We start from the raw sequence: 9,083 nt of genomic DNA on the forward strand, positions 1-9,083 counted from the left end.
CGCGGAACAAGATACAATATCCGGTCAGCCGGGCGGATCTGGACCATCCACGATCTGGACGCGTCGACCACGCGTCACCATGGAAACGTACTCAAACGTCTCAAGTTGTATGTACATGCTATGTAATGACAATGAATTCATTCGAATCCTTTGATGTTTGGCTGAAAGACATCTATTAATGCAACATTACGGATGTCAACTGTTGCAAAACACCAAAGTGTCCACGATATCAAGAATTTATTCATCCTCTCACAAAAGAGAGAACAATGGCAGGTAACATAATACAGCAAAAGCCACTCAGGGGTAGACTTGGAGACCCAGAACTGCCAGCACCACGGATGACCAAGAAATTCCTTAAAGACCACTGTAAGCAGCACCATCTTTATGCTACACCTTACCTGAATGACACGTTGTACCTACATTTTAAAGGATTCTCCCTTATTGAGAATTTAGAAGATTACACAGGACTGAGGTGTCTCTGGCTACAAAGCAATGGGATTCAGCGCATTGAGAATCTGAATGCCCAGATTGATATGCGATGCTTGTTCCTACAGCAGAACTTTATTTACAAGCTGGAAAACCTTGAGCACATGAAGAAACTCAGCACATTGAATGTCTCCAACAACTACATCCACAGAATTGAGAACATATCTTGCCTCCCTAAATTGTCCACTCTGGAGATCACCAATAACAGGCTGGAGACTGTGGAGGACATTGAGCACCTGAGTCAGTGTTTGGCCATCAGTGTGTTGGATATATCTCACAACATGTTAAATGACCCCAGGATTCTCCCTGTACTTGAGGCCATGCCAGATCTGCGGGTATTAAATCTAACTGGAAATGCTGTGGTGAATAAAATCCCAAATTATAGGAAGACAATGACGGCACATCTAAAGCAGCTCACCTATCTTGACAATCGCCCAGTGTTTCCCAGAGAAAGGGCATGTGCAGATGCTTGGGCAGTGGGAGGCCAAGAGGGAGAGCGCAAAGCAAGAGAGGAATGGGACACACGAGAGACGAGGAAAATTCAGGCAAGCTTGGACGCCATTGCAATGATTAAGAAAGCGGCTCAAGAAAGAAGGCACATACGAGAGCTACAGGCGAAAGGTGAACACAGTTCTCAACATTTCACTTACAAAGATAGAGGGTAAATGTAGATTTACATAATTAGTCGGAAATGCTGAGACAGCACCATTGTTTTGCTGTTTTCTTTATGATTATAATTGGAAATCCTGTGGTGAAAAACAGAAGATGATTATTATCCTGTTTTTTGAACGCCTCTTTTGAAAAGTTTGTTTCATTTCAGGGGCAACCAAGGTTTTCCCCACTCCTTGTGATGAAAATGACACCCAGATTTTGACTTCATCCCAGGAGAAGATGGAGGACTTTGAACAGGACTGCATGGATGCCCATGGGGAGTCACTGCATAATCAAGCAGAACACAAATGCGGCCTAAAAACTGAACTCGTTGAGAAAACTGCACAACCAAGTGAAGGGTTGTTGATTGAGCCATTAGAGAAATATGAAATGATGCTGCCATGGAGAGACGAGAGAGAAGGGGAGCATCCAAAGCAGACGGAACAAGAACAGCAGTGTGTTGCACCAACTATAGAGAGAGAGAAAGGAGATAACACACAACAAATCCAATCACGTTTATTTAAGTTCATGGGAAATGAGGCAGTGTTGGTTAACATGAGTGTGCAGTGTGAGAAGGAACAGCCTTCCCCGGTGATGGTAGCTCCTCCTGAAGCTGATGAGATCCTAGTTGCACCAACATATGGTCCAGGACCATTGGTAACAGAGTTGAAAGATGTTGAGCAGCTGGAAACCATTCACCTTCCACTGCATATTGATGATCTGCCTGATCTTGAGGATGTTGACACAGAATACCTCACTGCAATGGTTTCTTCTCAGCTGGTGTTCAAACCAATAATAGAGGTCATGTCAGGAAGGAGCAGTGACGAGGATGAGGCTTCTGGAAACCAGAGTAAAATCATCCCCACTTTAAATCCTGACATAAGTCTCTGACAACTCTTCATCACGGGAGATTTGGGTTTTGAATTAGTGGAATAGTCAAAGACCAACCAAACCTCCTCTACACCATGGTACCTCATTAAGGAGCTGGAGGCGCCTGGGGAAAACCCAGAACTCGCTGGAGAGACTCTTAGCTGCTGCTTCTTCGACCCAACCTCAGATAAGCAGTAGAAGATGGATTGATGGATCGATGCTTTAAAGGTTTTACCCAAATTGTCACAGAATTTCATAACCATTTTGTTTATGCCATTGGCAATTTAAAATGGGGCGGTGTTTTTTTGTGGGGCAATAATAGCTTTATAAAATCATATCAAGGCAACACAAAATAATGACTAAATTAATGAAGGCAGCACAATTATTTGAAACAGCACCATAAGCAAATTACACAGGCTGCAATCTGTTTATCCATGTCAATTAAGAAACTATGTAATACATGTTGGAACAACATTAAGTTCTCACCCTTGCATTCCAATATACAAGGTGATCTATTTTGAATGTTATGTGTTGTATGCCAATTAAAAATGTACACAGTCTGTCTATGTATGCGTGACGATGATCTGCACTCAATTTTATTTCCTATGGAGGACAGATGAGAAAATAAAAAGAATATGACAGACTGGATAGTGTAGGAGTTATCTAACTCCAGAAGATGGCAGTAATGCAACATCATAAATGCCACTGTCAAACCCCACTGAAGAAGAAAGGTTACAGAAAAAGTTAAATATTCCGAAAACGTATAAAAATCAGAAAAGGTCTGAAACAGTGGTGACAATGCCCTGAACGAACTCAATGTCTCTGAAATTGGCTGAAAAACACCTAACAGTATAAAAGTTAATATTTGAATGGTGTAAACAGCGTTTTAATGATGTCGGTGGCAATGCTTAGTCATGTTTTAACACAGGGTATTGAACTAAGGCTCGCCTTAAAATATTGCAAATCACATCACAGTTTCTGTGACAAGAATTGCAATTAGTTCCCCAAGTCGTTCATTGCTAGACCAGTTAATTTTTTTTTTAAATTAACTACACACTTACAACACTGACATTGAACATAAACACCACAAAAAGGAGCTAGCTAATGTGAGAGATATGGTATAAAATTAAAGCTCAGTGCATAATTCTAATATAATGCTTCAATAAAAGTACACAATGACACATCATATATGTATGGCTTTATTTACTTGTAATATATTTCCAAGTCGAAGTCATATGTGACTCTCACTTATTAAATCAAATATTCAACATGTTATATGTCCACTTTCCTATTTTGATCATCGATGCTATATTGTAGCTCTGGATCATTTCTTTCCAAAGCTCTGTGTGACGTGAATATGTACAAGTCATGCTTAGCAATGAATGAGAAGATCTCTCATAAAAACAAAACAAGAAAACACTGAGTGGAAGGGGAGTAAAAAAAATAAAACTGTACATGTATTAAATAAATCTAATCAGAATATCAGCTTTGTGGCAAAAGGACTTGTACCCATGTCAAGGCGTTGCTCCCACAGGGCTCAAGTGCAGCAAGTAGCTAACATTTTTATCTGTACATCTTGTCGAGGTGATGGCAGAAATACTGACTAGTTTTAACGTCGCAACCACACCCAAGTGTTGACGAGCCAGAAAGCTACAGTGACCGAGTACAGGATCATCTCTCGCTTTGTTCGCTCCCTGTTCTCCTCTTCCAAATGTTGGAGTCTTCGGTTTAATTTGATGAGCTACGGATTAATCAGATTAAAACAATCCCTTAGTGTCAGATATTCCACGATTAGTTCATGTTTGGGACATACTGGATTGGGAACTAACCTGACGTCGCAGTGTTGTTGCATCAATCACAGTCATATCATCAGGTCCTCCGTCCAGTGTGGCTTCATAAGTTGATAAGGCAAACCTTTGAAAAAGAAACAGCCATTTTGATAATTACATAATTCAAACAGTCATATTTATATATACAAATATTATATTAGGGCTTGATCTTATATCCCAAAACAAAATGAGAATGTAAGGTAAGACAGAAAGAGAAAAACAGAATGAAGATGCCAGGTGAGGTTACCTGGATTCATGCAGGGGGTTGGAGCTTGAAGCTGACCCCCCTCGCAGAGATGGTTTGCTGAAGGTTGAGATAGGATAGCATTGGGAGGAGAAAAAATGAGAAGAAGAGAGAGAAACACACGTGTAGAGTGCTGCATAGCTCATATATATAACTTCCTTGTCCTAGAAATTAACACACTTTTTTTTTCTCTTGTCTCTATGTCTTTACAATATCTTCTCCAACAAAGTTTAACAAAGAGATTTTTGTTGACTTATCCTGCAGGTAATAACTTTTAGAAATAACAGTTAGAATAACAGTTTTTAGAAAATCTTGCTTCACAAATATTATAGCTAAAGTGTGCAGAACAAGCACAAGCAAGAGGATCTTCTTATACAGTCCCCAGAAGGAAAAAACAGTCCAAATATCCAATCCATTTTTTTTCTTTATATTGCTTATCTTTTGAAGATGATATTGCTTGTCTGTCCAGTTTTATGAATCACTGCACTTTGGTGTTTGATAATATTTTATACTGAGGAAAGATTCCCCTCATAAACCCCTAGGGGTTTTCTGTTGTTTCACTGCTTTTATGTTTTCTTGCACAAATAAACTGTGGCATGGGTAAGATATAATGTATGCATGTTTTAAGGATCATCTTACTTATATCCTCTCTGCAGTGTTGTCCTTTTGCCATTTATTTTTTTATTCCTACTTCATTTCATTTGGTAGTCACACTGAGATTAAAACCTCTTTTGAGACGAAGTGAGATGAAGCCAAGTGAGGGTCAGTTAGTCATCATACATATAAGTGGACAATCATGTCCGTCTGTATTTCTGATGATGATACATCCCACAAATGTTCTAACTCATTACCTTTCGTCCAACATTAAATCTAAATATACGTGCCACAAACAAGTTGGAACATGCAAGTCTTTAAGTAGGCTTTCAATAACAGGAACCAAAGCTATAATATAGAAAGGTGCAAGAAAAAATTGCTACAGCATTTGTGATTAATACATGCTGTATTAATATTGTTACAGAAAGCTAGATCACCCTTGCACAAACACTCTGGGGCAACATTTCAGAAACACCATGTGAAACCTACATTTTAATTAACACAGGGTGCTTAACAGTTTGTATTGTAATAGTCTGTACTTCTCTGACCTATATCCAATAAGCCAATCCACCTTTTTTAAAAGCAAAATATGACCGATAATTGGGAGGTCACCTGCGAGGGTTCTCGTCCAAGACCTCCAGGACCTGCTGGTAGGCCCGACGTGTAGTGGACTGGATGAAAGATAATACACCACTAGTGCTGTTCGGGTTGTTCTCTTCCTCAGTCACGGTGAGAGGGGGACAGGGAGCAGTGGCAGGGGGGGGCGGGGTCACACTGCTCAGTGCCCACCATTAAGGGCAGCCAATTCAGAGAAAAGGGGAAGAAAAGGATAGTAGAGGAAAGAAGGTCAGGTAAAAGAGGGAGAGGGAGAGAAATAAGGAAAAGAAACTGTCCTCAACTTTACCAAATGGACTGGACTGTGGTCTTGTGTGTGTTATACACTATAAGGATTATTTTTCAATAGCTTGCAAAAAACACACACACACATAAAATCTGAAAGAAGTAAGTTTAAATCAGAGTTATCAGCACTAGCAGCTCACAATGCCAGATGTACGTATGTATGTACTGTATATATATATATATATATATATATATATATATATATATATATATATATATATATATATATATATATATATATATATATATATATACACACATACACACACACACACACACACACACACACACACATAAAATCTGAAAGAAGTAAGTTTAAATCAGAGTATCAGCACTAGCAGCTCACAATGCCAGAAACAACACACAGTTATTTAACAAGAAAAAGGGAGAGTGCATAGAATCGAAAGAAAGACATGCAAGAGCGTCAATGTGGGACAAGAGAGATAGCATGAAGCTAACAGGGAAATTTCAGGCCATACTCACGAGGAATCACTTCTCTTGAGCTGGGAGTTATGGCGGATGGATGCATTCTCACTGGCCGAGCGTTCTCGCCGTGCTCGTCCCTGTGGGCGCAACTAAAATAAGGCAGAAAGAGTGTGAGGAAATTATTCCAAATGGATTTGACACTATATCCTTGTCAACAAAATATTGTTGTCACTTACCACCTCCTCAGAGTCTGGAGCTACCCGTTGCTCTTCTTCCAGGAAGTCCAGGGGTCGGTCGTTGAGGGTGAGGACTCTGGGTGGTGTTTTCAATGCTAGGGCTTCAAGTGGTGTGGACTGGATTAGATCCAGATCTCTGGGCCTGGAGAAATGGGTGTCATTATGGTCTCCTTATAGGGAAAAAAGTGAAAGAAGAGTAAATGGCTGTTTAGAAGGGGAAGCTGGCACATAGTTGGCATACATTTCTGTTATTTGAAAGCTAATGTTGAATGTTTCCAAACAACTTTTGTGGGATGAATCAACATGGCAGTGTGACTTAAAGGTTTTAATTAATTTCCCAGTTTAAATATCTGATGTAATATTAACACTGTCAGTAAATGTACCTCAAGGAGCAAGATGGACAAAGTCCATAGCCATTGATAAAGCTATATCTAGTATCTGTGAAGCTAACAAGCTAATAAATGGTAATTAAAAAAAAAATTCAATGTTACAGGAGTCTAGCTTAAAGATGTGATGTTACTAATATCTTCAGCCTTTACAGTAAATGGTGTTCTTATAATACCATACAGTCAGCTGACAGACATCTTTGTTATAAAAGACTTTGAACAGCACATTCATTTTACAGAGTACTGACCTGCAACCACAATTCTCTCTGGTACTTGCATTAAGACACTATGTGGGACTGCTTGAGGTCCGGCATTAGGGTCTTCATGGGTGTGAGGAGCCACTTTGAGCATCTCAGGGATCCGCATCCTCTGGCTGATCCCCTCAGTGTACTCCAGCTCATACTGGATGCGGTTCATCTCCGCCATCTCTGCCGTGGGGGAGGGGAATGCTGCTCCGTTCATTTGGCTTTGTGGACTAATTTGTTCAGTCACACGGAGTTAACTGTTAGAACACAAAATGGTAATACAATGGGCTAAAAACAATCAAACAAGAGAGACCATTGTATCCAAATAATTTCTGACTGTTTCTGACTGTTGTTAAATGCAGGTAGGCAGGTCAGTTCCATTATGTTTTTTATGTTTTTTTTTGTTTTATAGCTGAAGCCAAATGGTAGAAATCAGGGCAGCCAATTGCCCATGTATGATGGCGTTTTCTTTTTTGTCCACCATTTTATAAAATTATATTTTATTTTTATAATAACACAATATTGCTTACCATAAAACAAACATTTACTAATACTTATGGTGTGACTCTCTAATGTGCATTGTGTGTCTGTACTGAAATGCATTTGCATGTTATAAATAAATTGTGGAGCACTTCGCAGCATTTTGTGTTTAAAATTATATAAATAAGTACTAATAAGTAAAAATCAGACTGATTACTCAACCAGCCGCATTTGTACCTCTACAAAAACAAGGATCTCCAATGACCTTGTTATTGGTGCAGCTGATGAGCTATAGTCTGGGTGTAGAGATGGAAAATACATCATATGATAAAGTCATATGAAGATAACTCCTGACACAGGAAAACAAAAAGGGGCTACATGAACATAATTGGTGCTGCTACAGCTGATTTTAGCAAAACATGACATCGTGAACATGAATATTTGCCCAACACTGAGATAATACAAAACATATATACAATCACCAGTACAATTTACAAATGGCAACGTAAACGTGAGGAGGTGTAACAAAATCTAGACTATTAATTTCAGTTTTTTTGTCAGCGCCATTTCAAGCTAGCAGGTTCGTTTCGATTACTTACCTTTTGGTTGGTTGCTAAGGTTAGGTTCCTTTCTAAAGGTTATTTTATTTATTGAATACTACAGAGATTAAAACCTAAATAAACTCTGAATAGCACAGCTAAACCTGATAGTACTACGAATGACAGGATTGTCAAGCATAGCCTGGAAAGCAAATGAAAGAGAGGGGTTTCCTCTCTACTTCCTACGTCTGTACTACAAACAGGAAGTACTAAAGCTTCGGAGGAAATGACCTCATTGGCACCAGGCGCGGAAATTTAAAGCTTAAATAATGACAGATAAAAGGAAATGTAAACACAGAGGTATAATGGCAAGCGGTTTTAACATTTAATAGGCAAATAGCACCACTATTACTAGTCAAAACTGTATCTGCTACTGATATGAATGGCAAAAGTGATGTCATTCTGACGAGTTTGAAACTGTAGTTTGGACTGGTACGAATGACGTCACGGATATCAACAACTACTTGTCGCGGTGTGTCAATTGTCAAACTGTGAAGTGCGCACTGCGCAGCAGAGGTGTTGAGAACAAGTAGGTCTAACCATAGACATATAAAGAGTAGACGCTGCTAGGCGCAAGAAACGTGGCCGCCATCTTGGACCGGTCATACTACAGAAGACAGAAGATGCGAGAGCACTGCGCAGAATATTCCTGCCCAAATCGGCGGACATCGGATTACTTTTCACAAGTAAGATTTAACATTACCGTTATTATTTTGTGAATATTACCGGAGAGTTGGGAGGGAGCAAGGATCTTTGATATTACTGTAATGAAATCCTAGCCAGCTAGCTAGGCTACGTTTATTGCCCGGTGTTCACCCGGCTATGAACTGAGACTTGATAAGTCATATTCCATGAACACTGACTTACAACTCATTACAACTGACACATTTTGAAGGTTTCCAAAGGACAAATATGTGAGGAAGAAGTGGGAAGTGGCTTGGAGGAGAGAAGGATTCACTGCAAGTGATTCATCAGTGCTTTGCTGTCAACATTTTAAGCAGGGCGATTTTGAGAGGGTTTTGATAGCCCTGCCGAAAAGTGACTGCACCCTATAACTCTTTATCGCAAGGAATGATATTGACACACAGAGAATGTTATGCAGAATGTAAAGGCAATCCGTTAAAGTTACAGTTCTAT

The 9,083-nt window shown here is 39.5% G+C and overlaps 2 protein-coding genes across 4 annotated transcripts; one reads left to right on the forward strand and one right to left on the reverse strand.

The window, feature by feature from the left end:
- Nucleotides 1-86: 86 nt before the first annotated feature.
- On the forward strand, nt 87-2,584 carry LOC122773640 (dynein axonemal assembly factor 1-like). The gene is made up of 2 exons (XM_044032453.1): nt 87-1,107; nt 1,307-2,584. Exons 1-2 carry the CDS (start codon nt 267-269, stop codon nt 2,026-2,028), a joined length of 1,563 nt encoding a protein of 520 aa, XP_043888388.1. The 5' UTR covers nt 87-266; the 3' UTR covers nt 2,029-2,584.
- A 606-nt stretch (nt 2,585-3,190) lies between these two features.
- On the reverse strand, nt 3,191-8,151 carry mffa (mitochondrial fission factor a). Of its 3 annotated transcripts, XM_044032451.1 has the most exons (9): nt 7,947-8,151; nt 7,585-7,643; nt 6,871-7,124; nt 6,237-6,406; nt 6,058-6,149; nt 5,287-5,448; nt 4,084-4,140; nt 3,837-3,921; nt 3,191-3,748 (listed from the first exon to the last, which is right to left on the reverse strand). In XM_044032451.1, exons 3-9 carry the CDS (start codon nt 7,082-7,084, stop codon nt 3,617-3,619), a joined length of 912 nt encoding a protein of 303 aa, XP_043888386.1. In that variant the 5' UTR covers nt 7,085-7,124; nt 7,585-7,643; nt 7,947-8,151; the 3' UTR covers nt 3,191-3,616. The 3 variants fall into 3 exon arrangements, with proteins under 3 accessions (XP_043888386.1, XP_043888384.1, XP_043888387.1); XM_044032449.1 differs by lacking the exon at nt 7,585-7,643; XM_044032452.1 differs by lacking the exons at nt 4,084-4,140; nt 5,287-5,448; nt 7,585-7,643 and having other exon boundaries at nt 7,947-8,148.
- Between the last annotated feature and the right edge of the window lie 932 nt (nt 8,152-9,083).

The sequence above is a fragment of the Solea senegalensis genome, linkage group LG8, assembly GCF_019176455.1.
Source record: "Solea senegalensis isolate Sse05_10M linkage group LG8, IFAPA_SoseM_1, whole genome shotgun sequence".
In the NCBI taxonomy this organism is placed as follows: domain Eukaryota; kingdom Metazoa; phylum Chordata; class Actinopteri; order Pleuronectiformes; family Soleidae; genus Solea; species Solea senegalensis.